Source organism: Schistocerca piceifrons, chromosome 8, assembly GCF_021461385.2.
Source record: "Schistocerca piceifrons isolate TAMUIC-IGC-003096 chromosome 8, iqSchPice1.1, whole genome shotgun sequence".
Taxonomy (NCBI): domain Eukaryota; kingdom Metazoa; phylum Arthropoda; class Insecta; order Orthoptera; family Acrididae; genus Schistocerca; species Schistocerca piceifrons.
This window is the reverse complement of record NC_060145.1, coordinates 177,588,509-177,615,089: the sequence shown is the minus strand read 5'-3', so window position 1 is coordinate 177,615,089 and position 26,581 is coordinate 177,588,509. Positions and strand designations below refer to the sequence as shown.

General features: G+C 40.8%; 1 protein-coding gene across 1 annotated transcript; it reads right to left on the bottom strand.

The window, feature by feature from the left end:
• Positions 1-743: 743 nt before the first annotated feature.
• Positions 744-24,321, bottom strand: LOC124711874 (protein Red). Its single transcript, XM_047242113.1, has 2 exons — positions 22,769-24,321; positions 744-1,007 (listed from the first exon to the last, which is right to left on the bottom strand). Exons 1-2 carry the CDS (start codon positions 24,121-24,123, stop codon positions 809-811), a joined length of 1,554 nt encoding a protein of 517 aa, XP_047098069.1. The 5' UTR covers positions 24,124-24,321; the 3' UTR covers positions 744-808.
• Positions 24,322-26,581: the final 2,260 nt, after the last annotated feature.

Below are 26,581 nucleotides of genomic sequence, written 5' to 3'. Positions count from 1 at the left end.
GAAGTAAAATAAACAAAGCACTCAGGAAATGAATTTTGCTAATTTATTGGAAAAACTTTAAGAAAAGCTCTGTAAAATTAAATTTTCTGGTCAGTTTCAATGTGTATTTGCACAAATTGTAAACTTTAATTACATGCCCCTAACACTTAATCATCAAGGAAACATTTAATAAATTATTATATTCTTCTTATGAATATTTGTTTGTTTATTTAGCATCTAGTAATATTCCTCTTAAGAACTTTCTTGTTATATATGCATAAATGAGAAGACAGTTATTTACTTCAGGATCAATTTGCAGGGGTATATTAGAGATTTGGGTTGTACCCTGAGATGACTGTAAGTGACATTACTTAAGACACTAAAAATAAAAAAAGACCCTGAACTATACATATATTATTTAGAGATAAAAAGTCTAGTTTTATATAAAAAATACCCAATTTGCGAAATTATGTATTCATTTCTAGCAAAATTATATTGTGTTCTGTAAGTTCCTTTTACAAAGGAACAATACATTGTAAACAACACTAGGTATCTTAAAAGAAAAAGTTGTTAAGAGGCTACAAATGCATTCTCTCTCTCTCTCTCTCTCTCTCTCTCTCTCTCTCTCTCTCTCACACACACACACACACACACACACACACACACACACACACACACACACACACACACACAGAGTTAAATGAAAGAGAGACGATCAACTAGTAAGGAAAATAACAGCAATAAACAATTTTTATGCACAAAGGTACTGTAAGAGATACAGTTTATTGAATGACTGTTAGTCATAAGCAAATACAAAAGGCAGAAAAAATTAATATTTTGGCTTTTTAAAGTCTGGCTCTGGACCCACTGGTCCTGGTATTCTTCTTTTCTGTATAATGTTTTGGATCTTCTGCCATTCACGATCCAATTCTGCTTTCTCATTTTTCTCTTTGTGGTATTTTCGTGTCCGCCGCCCATCTGCCATCTTCACTCCATACTGGAAGGCTGCCTTGGGCAATGCCTCTTTGCTGTATCAGAAACAATAAGAATGTACTATTTTCTTAATACAATACAAACAAAAAGAAAAGGTTATTCCAGAAAATCACTATTCAGTGTACAGGATGGTTACACTCAAACTTTTGCTACATGAGAGGGCTCCACAAAAAACAAGTGACCATAGGACAATGGAACTTTGTGGAAACATTTGTAAGGATCTATAGAAGATAAATGACAAATAAACCAACGAGAAAAAAAATTCTACACTAGAAGGTGACATTTGTTAACTGTGTACAATGTTTACGTTCCTGGTTACAAAAGTCACTGAATATGATGACCATCTGCATCCACGACAGCCTGGAACCACACTAGAGATTGCTATACTGCTGCCCAAAACATCTCAGGTGGGATGTTGGCTACTGCCCTCGCTATGCTCATCTTTAACCTCCAATATCTATTAGTGTCCTGATGATAAAGCCTGTCCTACAGGTAACCTAACAGCCAGATGTCACATGGGTCCAAATCTGGTGATCTTGGTTGCCATGCAGTTTGGAACAATCAGCCAAATGATTTGGTTTTCTCCAAATGTGTTATATAGTAACAGAGTCGCATCATGAGCACTGTGAGGTGGTGCTCCATTGTGCATCAAAACTGCTCAGTCTGAAGCACCTCTCTCCCATAGGGCAGGGATCACATGTTGGCAAAGCACATCACAATAACGTGCTGTACATGCAGCATGTCCTCAGTCCTTGGGGTCCGAGGTCCTCCTACATCACCATTCCAGTACCGGCATCTAATGGCAAGTCACAACACAAACACTACTAGCAATGCACTTCCTGCAATGCACAGACTGAACATAAGTCCTATAAGATTGGGTACCCATTCAGTAAAAAGTTTTCTGTCTACACTAGTTCAGGTAGCACAAGTTTCACTGTTGGGTTGGTGCATAAGTTCATAGCATTGTTCCCTAAATTAAACAAACATGACAGATACACATAACAGAGACTTTATGTCATGAATAATATATTCTCCTTCACTATTTACAACAGTCTGCCAACGCTGTAGTAACTTTTCAATTCCGTGACTGTAAAAATCATGTGGTCTTGAGACAAAGAACTCGTTGAGTCAAGTTTGGACTGCATTTTCATCTGGAAAGTAGTTTATTGAAGTTGTCTGATAGAGAGAGAGAGAGAGAGAGAGAGAGAGAGAGAGAGAGAGAGAGAGAGAGAGAGAGAGAGAAAAGGTGAAAATCTGAGGGCAGTGCGGAATGACTTCCCAACCCTAACTCCTGTATATTGTTTTTTGTCAGTCTAGCAGAACGCAGGATGCGTTATTGTGAAGTAGCGTTACTTCATACATTATTCCTGATTGCTGTTCTTGGACTGTGTCTGCAAGACGTCTCAGTTGTTGACAATAGATGTCAGCTGTGATGATTACACCTCACGGAAGCAATTCGTAGTACACCACACCATCGCTGTTCCACTAGATGCATAATGTCATCTTCTGTGGATGCATGCAGGTCTTTGTAGGGGGAGTTGCTGCTTTGTTTGGGCTCAACCATTCCTTTCTTCTCTTTATGTTATCATAAAGACAAGATTTCTTGTCACCAGTAAGGATACAAGATAGGAATGATTGGTGTTGTTCATGAGCCAACTGTTAGCAAGTAAGCAGAGATGCACATATGGTTATCCTCTGATTTTTTATTTTTCTATTTTTATTTTGAGTTAGACCATGTGGTAGCCACAACTGATTCCTCAATCTTCACCACTGATGCAAATGTCACGCAATCGTGGAATGATCGCAGTTCATTACATTTGCCAGTTCTCGAGTACACTGACATGGATCATTGTGGATTAATACATTAAAACTATCTTCATTAAACCCCAAAGGCCTTCTTGAATGTGGAGAGTCACTAAAGCCAAAACGATCCTCCTTAAAATAAGAAAACCATTTTACTGCTATGCGCTATCCAATGGCATTATTCACACACACGGAGCAAATGTTTCTAGCTGCCTCCACTCCTGTCACCCACATATTGAACTCAAACAAGAGACTATGTCAGAAATGTTCCAATTTCTTCACTTGGCACTTCACTTCATTTTCTAGAGTCCACAGCTCCAGTCACTATCTCCAAATGACAATATGTAAACTCAAATAGCAACAGTGAAGTACAAATAAAGAATGACAATTGATAAATAAACCCACAGCAACTGGAATACCAACATGCAAAACAAAAATGCTACAAACTTATGCACCAAGCTAATATAGCCACCCTGTATAATGGTGCTCTATTTCAACACTTTGTATTACAGCAATAAAATCTTAGGGATGGGGCATTATGAAGCTTTAGCACAGATGTATAAAGGGAGTAGCCACTGCCCTGCAGAGGAAATCATCTTGACAACTGAGAGTTGTGATTTAAGAAGACCAGAAATGAACTTAGATCATGACAGGAAAACTGAACCCATCACCCCTGAGAAACATACTATAACAATACCACACTTTTCCTCACACAATAACTATTAACAAAAACTTAGTGCAATACAGACAGAATTGTAGGATATGGAAAAATAGGATATACAAATAGTTCATGTGAGGGTGGAGAGGGGGGGGGGGGAGGACAAAATAGCTTCATTCTGCAAATAAACTGAAAGAAAGATGGTGAAAAAAATCATGAATTAAATATCACAGAATTCTTGGAATCTACTAAAGCTTTCATGGGAAGCAAAAAAAGGAATTGTTTAAGTTATTCATTTACAAGTTTATGTATTGTAATGGAGTGACAATAATTGTCCAGGAAAATGTCTTGAAGATAGATATAGGTGAAGACAGGAGAGTGGTGTAGGACAGGTGTCACAGAGTAAATAATGAAATGCAATTTGACAGATAAAAAATCTACTCACCACACAATGACAGGGCAACACACACAAAAAAATATTTTACTTATGCAAGCTTTCGGAGCCAGTGGCTTCTTCTTCTAGCTGAAGGGGAAGGAAGAGGGGTGAAGTGAAATAAAGTGGAAAGGTTTAGCAGAAATCACCCAGAACCCTGGGTCAGGGGACACTTATCTGATGGGATGAGAAGGGGAAAAAAAGTCTTTATAATCATGGCCTAACTCACAATTGGTGAGGGAAAGATGACTGAGGTGAGCCTTTATCAGGAAATGCTTAGATAGCTACAAGGTATAAATTTTTATGGCCATTCATCATTGCAATTAATTTCTTTCAGTAATGAAGGTTTTTGTGTATTAAAATATTTAAATGTAACGCAGTATTCCTAGGGGAAGAAAGAGGAACTGCTTGCAAAGCATGTGGGGGACTAGTCATACAGATTCCAGGACAGAACTGTTACAGAAATGGGAACAGATGCATTAATTGTCACCATCTTCAAAAGAGCACAAACATCTGATCGTAGTAACAATCATCGAAAAGTTCTACCCAACCACTTTACACCCCAAGTTGAAAAATGTTTATCTGATACACAGTGTGGTTTCAGACCTAACCGATGGATCATTTAGATGATCTTCCAACCTGCACCAATGCAAGAGAAGTGCAGGGAACAAAATCATTCACTGTATATCACCTTTTTACATATTGCCAGAGCCTACTATGTGAGGTAGTGCAGTGGTTAGTACATAGGACTCACATTCAGGAGGAAGGCAGTTCAATTTCTCATTTAGGTTTTCTGTGATTTATCTAAAATCATTCAAGGAAAACACGTGGTTGGTCCTATCACTACTTGTGCTCTGCCTCTAATGACCTCACAGTTGACAAGTCATAAACACACAATTCTCCTTCCATACATGTGAAAGCCTTTAATTCAGTACAGTGAGACACACTGATGTGGATCCTTGGATTAACTCGCTGCCCACAAAAATATGTTGAGGTTTTTCAACTGCAGTGCAACAACATGAAAGGGACTTCTCAGTAATTGACAGATGTAAAACAGGAGTGTCTATTCACCCCCACCTTAATCTCAATATATGTTTGTGCAACCATTCATACAGTCAAAGCAGAACTACTATTGTGTGTAGAAATAAGCACACAGGACTGGAACATTACTTAACCAACAACCATGACAAGGCTATTTTCAACTAGTGTGATCAAACTCCAACATACAGATAATGACATCATTTTGGCCAACTCATGAGATGAGCTACATGTCATTCTCAACACCTTTAATGAAGCTTAAAAGACAGCACCAGACAAGATCTTAACATATAAAGACCCAAAACCTATAACAACCTATTTTTATTGCCCAAGCAACACCTCCTGCCATCACAATTAGAGGTATGTTTCTACACAGCGTACAGCATTTGCTTTACCTCAGCTGTCACATAGTCAACATGCGAAAACATGAATGTTAAATTTCAACAATACCTCAAATGCACCAGCACAGCTACAAATGGATATCTGATGATTGCAACCTCAGCACTGGAACTAAGTTGTAAGAGCACCAGTCTATTGTAATCTTTATCCTAACTTACAGCTCTGAAATGTGGATCACATACAAGAGGCTTGTAATTCTCTTGGAGCAATATCATTTGCACTATATGAATTGAACATTGAAATACAATGGAAAGATGAACAAAATAACAATAGTGTCCTAAATGAAACAAGTGCTACTAGCACCAAGGTGACATAATGAAAACATTAAGTTCAACACTTATGGATAGGATAGATTGCTAACCACTGTCAAAATGAAACACTGAACTGCAGACGGGCACAATGAAAAGGCTGTTACATACTGAACTTTTGGCCAAAGCCTTCTTCAGAAAAGAAAGGAAAACATATGCACACATTCCCATGTGAAGGCACACCTCGAGTGCACATGATCACTAACTCTCGCCACTCTGGCCAGAATACAAGTGTTGCGTTGAACAAAGGCAGGAATCTGGAATGGGACAGGGAAGTGGGAGAAATAGCGTGGCGCAGGCACTGACAGAGGTGACTGCTGTCTAGCGGGGCATGCAGGGACTAGAAGGAAGCAGGACAAAGCTGCCACATGCAGTGTTGGGAGGCTGTGGGGAAACAGGAGGGAGCAGCTGAGAAGGAGAGGAGCAAAGAGGGGAAGAGATTGGTGGGTGTGCTGGCAGACAACAGCCAACTACGATGGTGAGGGAATGTGGATTGGTAGGTGGTGACACGAGGATGTGGAAACTGTTGGGTGGAGGGTGTGGAGACAGTAGATCATTGTAGGTTACGAGCAGGATGATTTTGGGAGCAGAGAATATGTTGTAAAGACAACTACCATCTGCACAGTTCAAAAATGCTGCTGGTGGAGGGAAGGATCTGGATGGCCCAGGTTGTGAAGCAGCCATTGAAATCAAACATATTATGTTCAGCTACATGTTGTGCCAATGGTGACTCACTTTGGTCTTGGCCAAGGTTTGGTGGTGGCTATTTATAAGTGTGGACAACTGGCTGGTAGTAATATACCAATGTAAAAGCTTTGCAGTGATAGCAGCTTAGCTGGTGTATCAAATGGGCACTTTCACAGGTGGCTCAGTCTCTGATGAGGTAGGATAAGCCCGTGACAGGACTGGAATAGAAAGTGCTGGGTGGGTGGACTGGGCATGTCTCGCACCTGGGTCTTCCAGAGGGATATGATTCTTGTGGGATGGGCTGGTATTGGGAGTGGCACAGGGATGGACTAGGATATTGTGGTGGTTGGGTGGACAACAGAACACCACTTAAGAAGGGGTGGGAAGGATCTTAGATACGATATCTCTCATTTCAGGGTGTGATAGTAGATAACAAAAGCCCTGACAAAGTATAAGGTCCAGTTGTTCCTGCCTGCGGTGGTACTGGGTGATGAAGGAGATGCTCCTTTGTAATCAGTTCTTGGGACTGATGAGAAGATTGGAGGGGCGTGGCAATACTGAAAGTAAATCAGATTGTGGACCAGGAGATGGTGCCTGCCTGTGAAGGCCTTTATGGGACCTTCAGTATATTGGTCAAGGAAATTCTTGTCACAGCAGATACACTGCCCCAGGTGGCCAGGCCGTATGGGACAGATTTTTTGGTGTGAGAAGGACAGCACCATCCAAATGCAGTTACTATTGTGATTTTAATGTTGATAGAGGTGTTGTCGGAGGTATCAGAGATGAGGAAGTCAACATCAAGGAAGGTGGCACATTGGGTTGAAGAGGATCAGGTGAAATGGATGGGAGAGGTGGTGTTGAGGTTGTGAAAAAATAAGGATACAGTGTCTTGGCCCTGAATCCAGATCATGAAGATATCATCAATGATGTACCGCGAAATTGTTTTTATACCTTCTCTTCAAAGGAAAATTAGTTATATGTTAGGATACAATTAGGAACGTGTATGAGGAAGGAGGTAGTGGATTTGGAGACCGAAGGATGTTGGGGGAGGTAGTGATCAATAGTGGCAAGATCATAGGCATGAGGGATATTGCTGTATGTGGAAGTGGCAACAACAGTGACAAATAGTGATCCATGAGGAAAGGAAAGATTTCTATCTTTGATGTGGGAGGCTAGATTTTGGGTAATTGGTTGGTGGTGTTGGTCAATGAGGGGTGAAATTCTTTCAATGAGGGCACAACAACCAGATACAATGGGGTGACCACGATTGTTGGGTTTGTGGATTTTTGGGAGCATGCAGATAGTGGATATGTGGGGTGTCATAGAGGTAAGGAGGACAACAGATTCAGGTGAGAAGTTTTGGGAAAGACCTAATCCTTTAAGCATGGATTGGAAGTTATGTTGAACTCCTGGGATGGAAGCACTCTGGCAGAGCTTATAGGTGGAGAAGTGAGACAACTGGCAGAAACCTTCGGCCAGGTAGTCACTGTTATTCATAACAGCATTGGTGGAACCTTTGTCTGTATGTAGAATGATTAACCGAGGATCTATTTTGAGGCTGGTAGGGTTGTCATTTGTTCTGCTGAAAGGCTGGTGTTCTTAGGAAGGGACTTTGGTCGGTTGGTTGGTTGCTTGGTTGATTTGGGGGAGAGGACCAACCATCGAGGTAATCAGTCTCATCGGATTAGGGAAGGGTGGGAAAGGAAGTCGGCCATGCCCTTTCAAATGAACCATCCTGGCATTTGCCTGAAGCAATTTAGGAAAATCATGGAAAACCTAAATCAGAATGGCTGGATGCGAGTTTAAACCATTGTCCTCTTGAATGTATGTCCATTGTAAAAGGACTGTGGGGAGGGTGGTCAGTTGGAAGGGGGGTTAGGATCGCGGTTTGATGGCAGTATAAACTGGGAGAGTCAGGGTTCAATGTTGGGATTATGTTGGCTTTGGTTGGAGGGATTGGTGGCAAAACAGTGTTTTGAATGCAGGGATCAGGAGGAGGAGAGTAGGTCTTTGACAAGTCCAACATTTCTAAAATTGGGTTTACGGCTGAGAGATGAGGCCTTTGGATAGGACTGAAACTTTTGTGGGCCGAGGATTTTGGTGGAAAGGTTAACAACAGGGTTCCAGAATTGTCTTGGTCTTGGATTTAAAGGAGTGTTGGTAGGGAGATGTGGCAAGTTGAAAAGATCAGCTAGACTGGGTCTGGGTGCAATGATATCTTGACAAGTTGGAACACTGGATTGGATAATGGAGCAGGTTTATTAACTTATGGAAGTCATGTGTCGAATGCTCTTCCAGTTGCCAGAGAGCACGGGATTCAGTTTCATCAGGAAGAGCATTCCAGACACTGCCTCCATAAGTTATCCAATCTGCTGACATTCTACAGCTGCCTTGGGGCACCACTATTCAACCCCTATCCTACCCACAGTGTTCCTCCTCGCCACACCTCACAGCACACAGCTACTGCATAGTTTACTTTTTCAGCTAGCATTGTCTCCCAAATCTCACTACCAACACTCTATTAAATCCAGAGCCTAGACAATCCCGGAACACTGTTGTTAACATTTACATCAAATTACTCACTCCCACAAAAGTTTCAGTCCTACCCAACGGCCCCACTTTCAGCCCTACACCCAAATTTCAAAATGCTGAACATATCGAAGACTTACTCTCCTTCTCCCAATCCCTGCGATGGAAACACTTCTTTGCCAACAATCCTGCCAACCAAGTCCCAATACTGAACCCTGGATCTCTCAGTTCATACCACAATCCAACCATGATTCTCCCTCCCTTTCACCCACCCACCTAACCAACCCATTCCTTTCCTGCAACCTGGGCTCACTATGCTTCTCCATGTCATTTCCTAAGAACATCAAAATTTCAGCAGAAGTAAGGACAGCCATACACAGCCTCAAAACAGATTGTCACCTAATCACCCTACCTACAGCCAAAGGTTCCACCAGGTTTCACCTGGTGAAAGGCCTCTGCCAATTGTCTCACACCTCCACCAATGAACTCTGCCAAGTGATTCCATCCAATAAGTGCAACATAACTTCCAATACCTGCTCACAGCATTAGGTCCTTCCCAGAACTTTTTCCCTGAGTTCATTTCCCTCCTCACCCCTACGGCACCCCACACACACTCACCTTCTACACGCTTCCCCAAAATCACCAATCCCAACAATCCTGAACACCAGATTGTTATTGTACCCTCACTGAAAGAATTTCAGTTCTCACTGACCAACACCTCCAACCAATTGCCCAAAACCCAGCCTTCTACATCAAAGATACCAACCCCTTCCTTCACCAACTTTCCATCATTCCTACCTCCTGGATCCCTACTCATCACAGTTCACACCACTTCCCTATACCCCAACATCCCTCATGCATATGATCTTGCCACTATTGATCACTAACTCTCCCAACACCCTTCACTCTCCAAACCCACTAACTCACATACTTTACAAACTTTATCCTAACATACAACTACTACTCCTTTGCATGGACAGTACACAAACAAATCTGCAGCACTGCAACGGGCACCCAATGGCACACCCTATGTCAACCTGTTCATGAGTCACCTACAGGAAACCTTCCTAGCCTGCCAAAACCCCAAACTCCTCCCTGTTGAGGTTCATTGAAGATATCTTCATGATATGAACTCAGAGCCGAGACATCTTATTCTGTGTGCTAACGCACTCACCAGTCGTTTTCCCCTCTCTGCCTCTCTTCTTTTTTACACTGTGTTCTCCCCCCCCCCCCCCAGCCAGCCTCCTCAAGGTGGTGCTGGCAGTCTTGTTCAAGTCCCTGCATGTTCTACTAGGCACTGATCTTCTCTCCCCCTACCAATACCCCACTGTCCCTCCACCTTTCCTGCCCCAGTCCAGATTGCTGATATTGTTCAACTCAACAGTTGCAGTCTGGCCAGAGTGGCTGGAGATAGTGGTCATGTGTCATGTGTGCATGACACACATGCGTGTGTGTGCGTGGGGGGAGGGGGGGCGTTTTCCTTTCTTTCTGAAAGAAGGCTTTGGCCAAAATCTCAGTGTGTAGCAGATTTTCTGTTGCGCCTGTCTGAAACTTAAAGCGTCACCTATACAGTGAATAACGATCTATCCTTTCCATAATTGTTGATATTCCAACCTGGACTTCCCACTTTTTCAAACATCAACTTCGACAAACTGGTCAAGTGGTCCATAAGTAACACGTCATCTCCCTAAGCAAGTCCTGTACGTTCATCTCGTGGATGGACAATACACTCAGAGAGGAGAATGTAAAAGGTATGAGGATTCTCTGAAATAAAACAGCCATAAATCTTAATTAATATGGTAAACTGGGAGGCTATTGTGTTGATCTGACAAGCACAGCATTGATTTGGTTGTGAAGGACCATGATACTTCAAACAGGCATTTAGAATACATGAAGTGTATGAGTAAGTAATAGGCAAGTAAGAAACATTAGACCCTGGAATAAGCTATGGATGTTGCAAGTGTCTGCCAACATAGCGGTAGAGTTTATGGCTCCAGAATTTGTCCATACAGTCACCAGAGAACTCTCAATAAATGAGCTCCTGAGGGCCCAAAATAAGATATCATACTTGTTAGTCAGCAGTAGCCTATGATGATACGATAAAACAGGGGGGTCTGAAATAAATGATTAACTTTTGTAGTTGGGGATTCACAGTGGTGTACATTAAGATGTCTTTTACTGAAGGTGAAATCAATGGTAACAGAGCATACTTTTTTGTTCCAATTTTTTGTGTATGTGGCCTCAGCCTCGTTCAATGCAGATGCAGTCTGTAAGCTAAACACTGAGACTATGGGTGTAATAACAACATAAAAACATGGCACACATATTTTTTAAATTTCTGGCATGAGCTGAAGCACACAATTTTCACAGTACTCCTCTTGTAGATGACCAACCAGCTGCAATTGCAATAGCAGCTTTACTGATTACATAGATTTTAATCAAAGGGAGCCACAATATCTTTCAAAAAATGAAATAAATGACTACTTCTATGGCTGCAAATATTGTGACTGGAATAGTGTGTGCCAGTTTGCTAGTAAGTTACTTTGATTTTGTGTATTGGGGTTATGCATTTACGATAGGTATTATTAACACTATGTGTTTCTAATGGTCAGAAATTTAATAGTGTTTTTCTTTTTTCCTCTCACTCTCTCTCTCTCTCTCTCTCTCTCTCTCTCTCTCTCTCTCTCTCTCTCTTTTTTTTTTTTTTTTTTTTGCAATGGATATGATGGAAGTTCACACATCATTCATTGTCAGCTGCAATGAGGGATGACACGCTGTGCACAATCAAGTTTTTGGCGCTTTCTGGCTTGATTGCAGAACTCGTTCAATGCCATGTCTGTCATCAACATATGAATTTGACCAAAGTCCCTGCGTCTCACACTAGGGACCTTTATATGTGGCATTGTCACATGTGGTGATCCATACATAGGGACACCTCGCTCTAGACTTCTAGGTTGGCCATGTGAAATACTTTTTGGTTACTTACTATTTTTGTCGTCAGTCTTCCATTGATATCTGTGCACATGACACTGAAATAAGTGACCGCTGTGTTAGACTAGTTTCCATTTACTAGAAAAGCATGTTCTGAATTAATTAAGTATAGAGAGAAGATGACAGAGATGGCGGCGGTGGTGGTGGTAGTGGACATCAAGACTCTCAGTTTGATGAAAGGAAGTTTGTGAGGGCTGGTTCTTGCGTAGGTTTGTGGATGGGGAGGGGGCGGGGGCTGTGTCAGAGGATCAGTTTTCAGATGTTTTTCCGGTGGCTGGGTTTTCAGATGCTTTTACGTGGCTGACCATAGAACTAAATGGGTATTAGTGGGTTTAACTGAAGATTACACTGAACAAGGTATAACTGTACTTTCAAATGTTTTATCATCATATAAGGATTTTGGTGAAAGGGGGGTATGATCATTTAGTTGTAAACACAGTATTCACTTTAAAGATTATAGTAATAGGGCATATCAATACAATAGAAGGATATTGTGGGGCTATTAAATCCACTATAGGAAGGGGGAGAATGCACTCTTCCACATTGTAGTCTCATTGGATGAGTACTGCTGGTGGAAGTGTGTCCTAAATAATTAGCATGTATTTTGTCATTTTCTGAGCAGATTAGGGAAAAGTGGATAGCCTGAGAGTTGTCAGTCGAATAGCTTATTTGTTGTTGGTGTAGTTTGTGTGGGGTGGAGTAAGTGTTGGGAGGGGGACATTGGGGAGTTAATCACAGTTGTTTTCTAAGGCTAGGTCTTTCTTTGTTTGCAAGGCATTAATGTTGTTAACTTTGTTAGCTGTATTTTGATTTGGGTATTGTATTGGCTGGGCTGGATTGATGTCTTCAGGGGGGGGGGGGGGGGGGGGGGGGGGAGGGTGTTATGGATAGTTTGGAGGATGTGTGTGTGTTGGCTCTGAGCACTATGGGACTTAACATCTGAGGTCATCAGTCCCTGATTATATATATATATGTGTGTGTGTGTGTGTGTGTGTGTGTGTGTGTCACACACACATATATATATATATATATATATATATATATATATATATATATATATATATATATATATATATATGTGTGTGTGTGGTGCACGTGTGCCCGTTGGTTGGGGGTGGCTAACCTAATTTTGTGTGTCAGTACCTCTGGCTGGTAAGTATATTTTTTTCTTGTTTTATTTGCTTTTACTTGCATTGTGTAGAGTATGTTTGTTTAGGTTTATAGTTGCTTGTATATTTTGATTGGTGGCGTGAAATGTTCAGGTCTGCATTTTTGATTGTGGGTCTTTCAGTATTGAGGGAATCTTTCAAGCTATGTAGATAAAGTGCAAATTGTGATACCTGTTATTTGAGCTGTGTGCAGATTTTTTTTTTAATTGTAGGCTTTGTTTGAGCTACACAGGTCCATTGAAATGTACACTTCGTACGGTTTTTATATTCATAGCACTGTGTTGAATGTTGATCATTTTTTGTGCTTGATTTTGTGGATAATATTTGTTTTGGGGACAGTGCCATTATTGGCAATGTCATGTATTTAGCTCGACCCCACACTAAACCTTCCACTGCTACTTTCCACATTTGTCCAATTAATTTAATTTTATTGCTGGAGTTAAATATTTTGCATCATTTTTATCATTGTTTGCAGATGTACGAGGGTTATTCCAAAAGTAAGGTCCGATTGATTGCCAAATTGAAACCACAGTGAACATCAGAAATGTTTTACTTGTAACAATTAGCTACACCTTTCAGCTACTTCTCTACGTAGTCGCCGTTCTGACTTAGACTTTTGTCATAGCGTTGTACCAACTTTTCAATAGCCTCATCATAGAAGGCAGCCGCCAGTGCTTTCCGCCAATTCTCCACGCTGGCCTACACCTCGTTGTCTGTGTCAAAATGTTGTCTTCAAAGACAGCGGTTCATGTGACCAGAGATGAAACTCAGGGGGAGACAATTGCGGACTGTATTGTGGGTAATCTAACATTTCCATTTGAAAACGATGCAGGAGCATCTTCATTGCCCCTGCAGAATGCGGCTGAGAATTGTCGTGAAGACGAAACAGCACGACAGTTATGTAATGTTGGCTGCATAGCTTCAGGCGAAATTTCTCACCAGGCCCTCGTACTTGGCGGCAGACACTATTTTCTAGACATCTTTACGCACTCACTGCGAGCTCAGAAATGAGAAGAGCGACGTGATGCTAACTGGGGTTATACTAGAGACACTACCCAACACATCTGTGCAAAGCTTTATCGGATTTTCATAGTCGTTTCCATTTCGCGACCGATCGGACCTTACTTTTGGAATAACCCTCGTATTTAGTGATGCCATTTTGTATGTGCTGGAAACAGAGGATGTCCGCCATCCTGATGATGCCATGGGTCAAAGCAGATGGATGGAATGAGAACTTCCAGTACTGCCCAAATTTGCACCAATTTCATACTTCTAGAGTCTGTTTTTAGCTCTGCAAAGCAATCTCATTCCTAGCTTACAGTGTTAACATTTAAAAACTTAAAGAAACTTTTGCAATAACATCGATTAGATATGCAAGTTAAATTTCTTTTCTTTAAAATGGATCCTTGGGACAAAACAGGTATGTAGAGATCTGATATTGAGGACGATAATGAGAAACATGGGGGTTTGCATTCTGATTACGGAGCATTATATCTGCCGTCATTAGCATTTCAACATCTGGGAAGAGACAAATCATTTACCTGCCAAAATATTTTATTCTGTAAAATTACAAGTAGACAGAATGGCTACCAAGCACTCATCTTCTATCATCACTGGACTGAAGAAGGCACAATACTTGCCAATGTACTATTTTGACTTACTCTCTCTGACACCAACACCTTCACCTTTGTCTTGCCTAGTCCTCATGATAAGGTCGCCACTCCTAGCCTGGGATCTGAGTGACCTGCCCCTGCTTCCCAAACCTATCCTTCTTTCTTTCCTGATGAAAGAACTGACAGTAAAGTTACAAGATAGGTAATAACTTTTTATTTTTTTGAAAGTGTCTATTGTCACTACTGAAATTTTAGTTGGTTGGTTAATTCAGAGAATGAGACCAAACAGCGAGGTCATCAGTTCCTGAAATTTTGGCTTCTGACAGGAAGTACTGGTCACCCATTCTGTCTCCTTGAATTATTACAGTTTTCTCAAGTGAAAACTCCTTTCAAGAGAAATAACTTACTTGTCAGACATGAGATAAGTATCCATAATCAAAATATATGTATCAGTTTCACAAAAATTATGATAATTTTAAAAGGTGACTCACTAACAATTGGTTACTCAGAATTGAGGGAACCAACTCGATCAGATCCCAATGTCCAATCTTTATATGCATGCTGTGCACCTCTAACTAGCCATAAGGATCTCTTCATAAGGAATACATATGGATGGGATGCTCACCAAACTGGACAACAGGCAGCATGATAAATCAATCTATCCTCTGAAGTACATATACCACAGATGACACAAAGACAGACTGACAGTAGCAGGGGTTGGGCTGGCCGACATAGTTTGCAGCACCAGAATTTGTTGGTGGTAAGTGACTCCCCCCCCCCCCCCCCCCCTCTCTCTCTCTCTCTCTCTCTCTCTCTCTCTCTCTCTCTCTCTCTCTCTCTCTCTCTCTCTCTCTCTCTCCCCCCCCCCCCCTCTCCCTCCCTCCTCGAGTTGTGATGTTTTATGTATTTATGGTGCATTGAAAGTGTTTTAATTTATGCAGGGACGTTTGATTTGTGGATTTTTGAGGTTGTGGTTTTGGTTTTATTTTTCATACTTGTAGGTGTTGGTTTTTTGGTGTCAATAGTTGTGGTTGACCTGTATAGGTCACCGGAAATGACCGATTCCCATTTTCGTAGTTGTAGGTGTTGGTGTTTTGGTATCATCATCTGTGGTTGACTTATCTTGTCAAGGGAAATGTCCGATTCCAATTCTCATAGTTGTAGTTGTAGGTGTTGGTGTTTCGGTATTGTCACCTGTAACTGACCTATATAGTCAAGGGAAATGTCCGTTTCCTGCATATTTTTGTTGGTGTAGTGGAATGTTGTAATTTTTTTTTCCTCTTTTCTTTTTGTTCGTCGTTTTGTGTTTTAGGTTCGTGGTGTGTTTTTTTCTATTATATTTAGCTTGTTCTCTCCCTAAAACCCCCAGTTTCCCGCAGTTGTCCCATTAGTTTGATTGTACTTTTGGAGGGAGATGATATTGTCTTATTTATATGTATTTTTGTGCATTTCCGCCATACTGATGACGTCATGGGCCAAGGCAGATGGGTGGAATGACACTTCTGTAATCCCCAGCTTAGTTTAGTTTAGTTATGTCATGTTCCATAGATCATTTTCACGATTATTTTATTAATGTGATGTGAAACAAGTCAGATTATCACACACACACACACACACAAATAGTGCTAATATTAATATTACTGAAATTTTTAGTTCTACACATGCAACTACATTTAGAGGTACATTATTATTATTATTATTATTATTATTTTACCAGTTCTGAAACAAACTCGTCCATGGAATAGAAGGAGTTGTCCAAAAGTAATGATTTTAAGTTAGGTTTAAAACTTGATCTGCTACCTGCCAGACACTTTATGTTGTTGGGCAAATGATCAAAGATTTTCGTTGCTGAATACTGTAATCATTTTTGAGCAACTGACAGTTTCAATAACGGTTAGGAAAGGTCATTTTTCCCTCTAGTGTTGTATGTATGAACATCACTGTTCTTCGCGAATTGAGATGGATTACTTATAACGAATTTCATTTCCAAATATATGTACTCTGATGGTGAAGTTAAAATACCTACCTCCTTGAATGGGTGCCTACATGATGTCCTTGGGCGAACACCACTAATTATTCTCACTGTTCTCTTTTGTGCAATCAATACTTTATGTCTAAGTAGTGAGTTACCCCAGGAAACTATTCCATAATACATTACTGAGTGGAAATATGCAGAGTACGTTAGGAGGCTGTTCTGTTTATTACCAAGACTAGCGATTATACGAAGAGCAAAAGAAGCTGAACTTAACTGTTTGAGAAGCTCAGTAATATGCTTCTTCCAGTTGTAATCAATGTAATCACCCAAAAATTTGGAGAAATCTACCCTGTTAACTGAGCCCTGTTCATATTCTACATCAATTGTCTGTATGACTATTTGGTGTACAGAACTGGATATGGTGAGTTTTTTCAAAATCAAGGGAGAGTCCATTTTCTGAGAACCACTTAATAATCTTTGAAAGACATCCTTAACATCATCTTCAGCTGCTTTTTCTGGAATGGGATTTATATAACACTCATGTCATCTGCAAAAAGTACTAGTTCAGCTTGCTGAACATTAAGAGAGAGGTCATTCACATGAATAAGGAACAGCAGAGGACCAAAATTGAATCCTGTGTGACTCCCTTTGTGATAACTCCGTATTCGCTAGAATTTACCACCCTCCCAACATTATATGTATTATTCAGTACAACTTTTTTCTTTCTGTTCATTAAGTATGATTCAAACCAGATGTGTGTATAGCCTTGAATTCCATAAAACTTGAGTTTTTCAATTCCATAAAACATGAGTTTTTCTAGGAGTGAGAGATGATCCACACAGTCAAATGCCTTGGAAAGATCACAAAAATACCAATTGGTGATAATTTGTTATTTAGGGCATGTACTATTTGATGGGTAAATGTGTAGATAGCATTCTCAGTCGAATAACCCTTCCGGAATCCAAACTGTGACATGCTGAGTAAATTATTTTCACTTAAATGTGAGACTACTCTTGAATACCTAACTTTTTCGAATATTTTAAAAAATGAAGTCAGCAATGAGACTGGTCTATAATTATTTAAGTCACTCTTGTCCCCTTTCTTATGAAGAGGTTTCACAATTGCATATTTCAATCTGTCTGGAAAAATTCCCTGTGCCAGCGAAGCATTACATATATCACTAAGGACTCCACTTATTAAATTAGAACACTTCAAAATTCTGTTAGAGACTCCATCAACACCACATGAGCTCTTGTTTTTCACTATATTTATAATTCCCTTAATTTCAATGGGGGATGTTGGTGCTATTTTTAAAGGCCTAAGTCCTGGGGAATGACATTTCTAACATATTTCTTTGTTTTTCCAACTGAACCCTTTAACCCTATTTTTGCTGCTACATTCAGAAAGCGATTGTTAATAATACTTGCAACTTGTGAATTATCACTCACAACATCATCATTTAGCTTTATCGCTATGATATGCTGTACACTGTCAGGCTGTCCCATCTCCAGTTTGACAATATTCCGTATAGTTTTAATTTTATTATTCGCATTATTAATTTCTGTCAGAACACATAAGCTTCTCGACTTCTTAATGAATTTCCTTATAATATTACAGTATCTTTTGTAGCAAGCAAGTAATGTTGGATCCTGACTTATTTTGACCTGTCCATATATTTCCCTCTTCCTCTTATACAATATCTTAATTTCCTTAGTAATTGATGGCTTACTTGACTGTAAAATCGCTTTTTTGGATAACATTTCAGGTGGAGTAAACTGAATTTGGCATTAGCATCATTTTCTGTGTATACTTCATCCCATTCTACCTCTTCTAGGCTGCTCTTAAAATTCTGTACCCTGTTCGCATCAATAAACCTCCCTGCCTTGTATGAACCAGCCTGAAGCCTGTAAGGTGCTATGTGTTATTTCCACTAACTGTGCACCATGATCAGATGGCCCATTAACAATTGGGTATACATTAATTGTTTCAGCCAGAGGGAAATACGAAAGCACCCGATCCTGCCCGTCTGCTTTGACCCACGACGTCACAAATATGGCGGAAACGACCATAAACCACGATTCCAATATGCCGCATATAAAGTCGTTACGCACACATTATGAGGACGAAAATACATCGTAAAACACACACACACACACACACACACACACACACACACACACACACGTTCCACAAAAAGCCTAATGACACTAATGGGACAAGTGCTGGAAACAGGGTTTTTTTTGGTGGGGACAAACTAAATACAAATGTGCGGATGGATGTGTGTGTGTGTGTGTGTGTGTGTGTGTGTGTGTGTGTGTGTGTGTGTGTGTGTGTGTGTGTGTGTGTGTGTGTGTGTGTGTGTGTGCGCGCGCGCGCGCGCGCGCGAGTGTATACCTGTCCTTTTTTCTCCCCTGAGGTAAGTCTTTCCGCTCCCGGGATTGGAATGACTCCTTACCCTCTCCCTTAAAACCCACATCCTTTCGTCTTTCCCTCTCCTTCCCTCTTTCCTGATGAGGCAACAGTTTGTTGCGAAAGCTTGAATTTCATGTGTATGTTTGAGTTTGTTTGTGTGTCTATCGACCTGCCAGCACTTTCGTTCGGCAAGTCACATCATCTGTGTTTTTAGATATATAAATATAAACAAATTTAGATGCCCATCCCCATAAAAAACACGCAAAACAACGAAAAACACCGACATCACAAAACTCCCCAAATATCACTAAACACAATATCATCTGGAATCGGACACTTCTCTTGACTTATATAGCTCAACAGCAGCCCCCGATCTCATAAATTGGGATCGAACACTTCCCTTGACCTACATAGCTTAACAGCAGCTTCCGATCCCATAATTTAGGACCTAACACTTCCCTTGACCTATATGGCTCAAAAGGGTCGACAGAAGCGTCTGATCCCACGCGTTGGCTTTGACCCGTGACGTAAGGGTGTTGTCGCGTGTGACGTCATGACGGCACGGAGTTTGGTTTGCGAGTGTGGCATGTTTGTAGATGTCGTCGTGTTGTGGTTTGTTGTGCTCTCTGGTGGTATGTTCAGGGTCTTCGTTTGTGTGGTGTAATGGGCTCAGTTTGCTTTTGCTCATTATCCAGAGTTGTTCGAGTGTCGGCTGTGTTTGTAGTGGAATTCGTTTCAGTGAGTTAACGATTTTTTGTGAAGGTTAATTTAGTGTTGTTCGCTGTACATCGTGTGGTAATCTTAGTAAAATTAATAGGTTGTTGTTTTTGTTCAGGACTGGATATGACGGATAAAATTAACAGTGCGCAGGTCAAGGGAAGTGTTCGATCCCAATGTGTGGCTGTGTATGTTGATATTGGTATCGGGAGATGTTTTTGAGCTATATGGGCCAAGGGAAGTGTTTGATCCTAATTTATGGGATCGGGAGCTGCTGTTGAGCTATATAGGTCAAGGGAAGTGTCCGATTCCAGATGATATTGTGTTTAGTGGTATTTGGGGAGTTTTGTGATGATGGTTTTTTTTCGTCGTTTTGCGTGGTTTTGTATGGGGGTGGGCGTCTAAATTTGTTTATATTTAGTTTGTCCCCACCCAAAAACACCCCATTTCCCATGCTTGTCCCGTTAGTGTCATTATGCTTTTTGTGGAAAGAGTGTGTGTTTCTTTTTCGATCTCATAATGTGTATGTACCGACTTTATATGCGCCATATTGGAATCGTGGTTTATGGTCGTTTCCGCCATATTTGTGACGTCATGGGTCAAAGCAAATGGGCGGGATTGGACGCTTCCGTATTTCCGCTCAAAAACATCTCCCAATACCAACAATCACAGCCACACATTGGGATCGAACACTTCCCTTGACCTGTTATCCTTACGACATCTCCACATACAGCTGTCCCTGGTCCGAGACGCCGGAACTTTAAGTAAGCCTCATTTCTTCATGACATACTGAACACTTCACGACTTCATCCAAAAATCCGAATAGTTGAAGAAATTTTATTAGAGACAACACACTGTCCCCCATCATAGCCGACAACCGAAAACTGTTGACCCTGTCAGTCATATCCATACCTACCAAAGACGTAAAAAAAGCAATTTACCAAAATTCACACACGACGCCACACTCGCAAACTAAACCAAAAACATCACCTAACACACCACCAGAGGGCACCACCGATTGCATGAAAACGACACCTACAAACGCGCCACTCTCACAAATTAAATTCTGCGCCATCGTGACGTCACACACCACAACAGCATTACGTCACGGGTCAAAGCCGACGGGTGGGATCAGACGCTTCTGTCTATGAAAATGTGATCTACTATCCTGCTACACACGAGTTGGAAAATTTACAACAGATACTAGATTGAAACAACCAAACAAAGATTCTAGCTCATTTTTCCTATCCGTATCTTTTAAGAAATTTACATTAAAATCACCACAAACCACTAACTGCTTCTTTTTGTGTGGCAGGTGGCTCAGTAATTCCTCTAGCTTTTTCTTGAATAGCTGAAGGTACCTTGAGGGTATCTGTAGATTGTTACAATTACTACAGAAGTATATTGCAGTAGCAACTCACATGCACATGCATCAAGGATCTGATCTACACAAAAACTATTTGTTTCAATATTTTTGACTTCGTGTCCAGTTTTTATATAAGTAGCAACTCCTCCTTTTTCTATGTAGACTTTACATGAATAAGATGCTAATCTGTAAACCCTTAAATTTAACTTCTCCAACCCTGCAGTTACATGGTGTTCAGAGAGACACACAACTTCTATACCTTCAGAATTTACCCCATTTTCTAGGCATACAAGAAGCTCATCTATCTTATTTTTCAATCCTTTGATGTTCTGGTGAAACACATAAATTTTATTTCTATGGATACTGCTACAGACATTATGGCAATGTTCTGTTTCAATCTCTTTCAATACTCTCTGTCCGTAACCTGACTTTTTTAACCTAAAAAATGTGTCCCTCTTACTCCAGTAATCACAGGTATTTTGTCTTGTGTGCCCCCCTCACATTTTCTGCAAGAAGATCAACTAATCTATCCTTCCCGCTTCTATTCAGATGCAAGCCATAACTAGTGTAACCCCACCTCCCTATTGGATCAACAGGCACAGCACAGATATGAGATATAGTTTCTGCCAACAGTAATCCCCCCAGCACTCTGTTAACACGGTTGACAGCCGTATTAAGCCAGGGCTGGTCATGGCAATGCAAAACATCCACAAACCCCACAGGAGTGTGAGCTTTTGCTGCTCCTATTACACCCAGGTTACAGCTAATAATGTAGTTCGAATTGCTAGCCAGGCTGTTTCCTGTACCTCCTAATATAAGAACAAGGTCCTAACCATTAAAATCTTTGCACAAGGCCCCTAGGTTTTCTGTAACCTGGCTAAGCTTAGCAGTAGGTTTCACACTGCTTGTGACATGGTACTCGACTCCTAGCCTATCCTGTAGCAATTGGCCTACACCTCTCCCACGACTGCTACCTAACAGTGGGACTCTTTTCTTTCTGCTTGACTTTACTCCCAACCTAGCATTACATTTGTTACTAAGAGTCTGCTGCACCCTACTTTGCTCAAAAACTGTTTGAGGCTCTTCTGCTTCAGGTAGCAGATCAAACTGATTGCTCACTGGCATCTGTAAAGTGATTTATGAAGTTTTCTCCTTCTGACTACAACTTGTTACCTGTTCCCAGCTATCATTGTCTCTTTCCATCTTCAACCTGTCTAATTCGAAGTACGCCATTTCTAGTTCAGCCCGAAGGGCACAAATCAGCTCAGTACATGAGGAAGACTGATGATGATAAGGTATATCTATCTAAACTTCACTCAGTGAGTATCGGAACTAATTCACCGTTAAGATTTAACAGTACGCCTAAAAATGAGATAATAAATTTCAATTAAATTATGAATGTCACTCTAAACATCATTTCCAAGTAAGCTAAAACAAATATCGCATAAGCCACGACTAAAGAATAAAAGCTAAAGGTTATACTTAGCTCGAAAGAAACACACTAAACATATAGAAGACTGCACACAATGTAACAAAATGTGACACTTCAATCATAGGGAAATGTCATAATTTCTGGATTTGTCAAAACAATTTTTAATTCCTGAATCAGTCACATTTATATTTTTATATTACAACAACACAATATAAAAATAGAAATTTGATTGCACCAGGAAATAACAATTGCTTAATACTTCATACCTGTTCATATAATCAGAATATTCTTCTTGTGTATCAAAATCCCATCGTCCAATTGGACCCTTTTTATTGCCGAGATCCATTTTAGTATAATCAACTTCATCATCTGAATCATCAATAGCATCCTGCATCTCTTCAAGTCCGGGGTAGCATTCTGCATAGCCCTCCGGCTCAGCTGCCAAACGAGTAAGCAATTGCTGGGCACGACTAGGTTCTTGTCGTCTTGCTTGAGGGGCAGGAGCTGTAGCTGCTTGTGGTGGAGGCGGTTCAGGCTCTCGGTGTTCTTCAACTGTTGGGCGATCATCTAGCACATCATCACCATCTCCTTCACCGGGCTTCTCAAAGTATGGGCCAGATCGGACTGTCCTTCCATCTTGGCGACGCCCAGTTGGAATATAGTCTCCAATTTCTCCATATATACTGTCGTCCTGTGGCTGTGCTAGTTTCTTTCCAGCAGCTGCAGCGCCTTTCTTCTTTCCTTTCCTTCCATGTCGACCACCAGCACGCAGATATGACAATATTTGAGCCAACTTATTGATGACAATGTCATTTGTGGTAAGTGTGGCAGTTGATTCAAGAGCAGGAACGTCCTGTCGACTACGTATCAAAGTAGTTGGGATATCACTTTCAGCTAATTCGTCTTCCAAGTCTACAACATATGCCATGCGCCCAGGTACAAATAGCTCATTGCGTTCAGCTGGTCTCATCTTAAAAACAGCTCTGTATATATTCCGACCAAGCCTCGTCTTGAACTGCATCTCTTCTTCCTCGTCTTTGCGTTCTTTTTTTGTTTTTACAAGCTTCTCCATTTCTTCCTCTTGTTCTTGTTCTTTCGCTTGGATCTCAGAACGAACCTTTTGAAGAAGAGCATAATCCAAGCCTTTCACAAGATGGGTATGTTCCATATCACCTCCCAAGAATTTGGATTCCTGAATCATCTGCCTTCGTCGTTCTGCAGCATCCATTCCAGATTTAAGATCAGGAGCAACAGCTCTATACCCACTAGCTGTTGAGAGTGGGTCTTCTGCCTGATAATCTGGATTGGCACCATCACGCCTTTCGCCCGCCCTGTCTCTGTACTTTTTCGCCAGTTCGGCCATTTTATCATCTTCTTGCTTTTTGAGCTTTGCGTAAAAGCTTTTCTTTTTACGCCGTCTCTCCGCTCTATCTTCACCTTCAGCATCTGGAGTTGGTGGTACAGCATCCCTTGATGGAGCAGTAGGCAGTGACGATGGAACAGACGACCTTGGTGTCATGAGAAGTTTCCTAAAATCTTCATTCGTTAGCCTTTGGGATCTATCAGGTGGAATCTGCGCCTCCTCCTCAGTTTTTATCGAGCCGTACTCGTTTTCTGGCATCTTGATTTTTTGCAATTTATCACACGAAATTGACTTTCACTATTAATCTGCGGAACACGAAGGTGCCTTTCAATCTCTAAACGATAAAAAGCACACGTTAAAAAAATTAAGTTTCTAAAGGTATGTTAATGAAACATATTTCTTACGAACAAGTACACCCAGAATCATCTGACGTAAATTACGACTAACAACACAGCAGCGATGCTTAAGTACGCAAAGATATATCAAGCAATTTCCTCGGTCATATCTATGGTCGAAAAACAATTTAGAATCTTTAATCTCCTTGGAAATAGTATGACATCGCTGATCTCAAACATTCGGGTTGGTTGTACGATCTCTGGTTAGCAGCCGGTTAAGCTCTATTCTAGGAATAGCGAGAGAAACGCGTTGTGCGAATCCGGAATAACTCTTCACTAGAGAATAAACTCAGGATTACCTAACCGACGATTTCTAGCCGTTTAGGGTCAGTTGTACAATCTCCGGTTAAAGCCTGGGATAGCTAACTGAGAAATAAGCTATCCATGAAGAAACTTAGAGTTTGTACGACATCATTTTATTCGCCGGTTAGTTATTTGCTGAATAGAGTTCACGTTCAATTAAGCTGACAACAACTTAAGAGCACACTCGATATTTTCGCGTACATTATTTCATATTTAAATAATCGGTGCCTGCAAAAATAGCATTTCTATTGTGAACGATAATCGTCCCAGATCGCAAAATTATTCGTTTGAGGATACTTTGAGACTGGTAGATACTGTACACGAGTTCAAGAGTATAGAAGAAAACACGAAAACTTCTGCGATCACATTTAATGAATACATTAATGCAAAACATTTAAGGTTGCAGTGTACTTGCATGTATAACGGTGTAACGATCTATCATAAAATTAGTGGTGTCCTTTTCTTTACAAATGTGCTAGTCATGTTGTATATTACCCACGAACTTAATCGCAGTTGTGCGGTCTCAATTTTTTTCTACCTCATTTCCGCATAAACAACTCTATGAGTTTTCTCTGTTAACTAACCTCATTCAAGCATCAACTCAAAAATCGCTTATTTTATGATTCACACAATTCTGGTCTGAAGGCGTCTTTTCACAGTCCATGCGGCTCCCTCTGCCGGTGGTTCGAGTACATCCTCGGGCATGAGTGTGCGTGTCGTCCTTAGCATATGTAACTTTAAGTTTGACTAAGTAGTGTGGAATTTTAGGGACCGATGACCTCAGTAGTTTGGTCCCATAAGACCTTACAACAACTTTCAAAATTTCCAATTTGCTGTAATATGACAGTCAGGCGACGACCTGTGTGAAAGCCGCCATTTGAAATGCATTGTGGACTATTTTCGACGTGACAATTTGGCCAATGTGAATTGGCCTTCAACAAACAGCGTCATAAGGGCCAGTTTAAGGCACAACTAACACAAGCCACCACTTGGGCACATGGCTGAGAGGGGCACCAGAGGCGCCACAGCCATTATATTACTGTTGAATACTTATCACAATTAGTAGTGGTGGCTTGTCCCATCAAGGTGAAGTGAGCATGAGGAGGGTCTCTGAGTAAGATTTGTATACTTGTGAATCAAAATTGGCTGTGCAAACAGATGAAAGTTTACAAGGGTAAAGGGAGGGGGTGGAGGGTCACCAGATGATAAGTAATTTGTGTGGAAAAATGTTCTCAAACTGCCCCTTAACATCATCCCAAACTCACGTGACGTCAAACTGTCAATTATTGACTGTCTGAGAGCGCATATTGGTGTATTGACAATACTAGAAATATTAATGAACAGTATTACTTTCAAAATATTTTCGATATTGTGACTGCATATTGAACATGTGATATCATTTTCTGATGGTTTGACAACATTCTCCATTCAATTGTTGACAGAGCTTCATGAACCAGCCACCCAGTACATAGTTTACGTTTTTAATTCATCTGTTGCAGTTTGGGATAAATTAACTATATTGCAACATTTAATTGCATACTTGCATGTACACTACAATCTGAGAATTTGGTAATGAGAAAATCAACTTCAGAACAATTATCAAAAGACGAATAATAAAGCAGTGTCAGCGATAAAACTGCTAAGTGTAAACACTTTACATTGCGTGACCACTACATTCACTCCACCCCCCCCCCCCACAAGCGCTATCAATGTTAGAGATGGTATCTGATGTGGCGTCCTGGTCAATGACCACAAATCTTGCTAATCTTGCCGTTGTGAAGCCATTAGTGGTAGCACTCCATGTCTATGAACAAATGCCTTACCCCATCTCTGTTGATGTCAGCCCACACAAAAGTTTTTCCATCAAGTCTGCTGTAGTGTAGACCCAGGATAAGAGAGGCCGTGCAGAGATGCGATTGCGTGTTTTCGAAAACCATCGGTCACAAAGGTTCATGGCTTCGACGTCGAGACGTCACATTGCAGCACCACATTTGTTGGTGACATTTGGATATGATGAA

Bases quoted from the DNA above. Each gene is read 5' to 3' on its own strand.
- LOC124711874 (XM_047242113.1), bottom strand. From the start codon at position 24,123: ATGCCAGAAAACGAGTACGGCTCGATAAAAACTGAGGAGGAGGCGCAG. The intron at 1,008-22,768 runs GTATGAAGTATT...TTTCTGATACAG, and splicing joins TATTCTGATTATATGAACAG to CAAAGAGGCATTGCCCAAGG.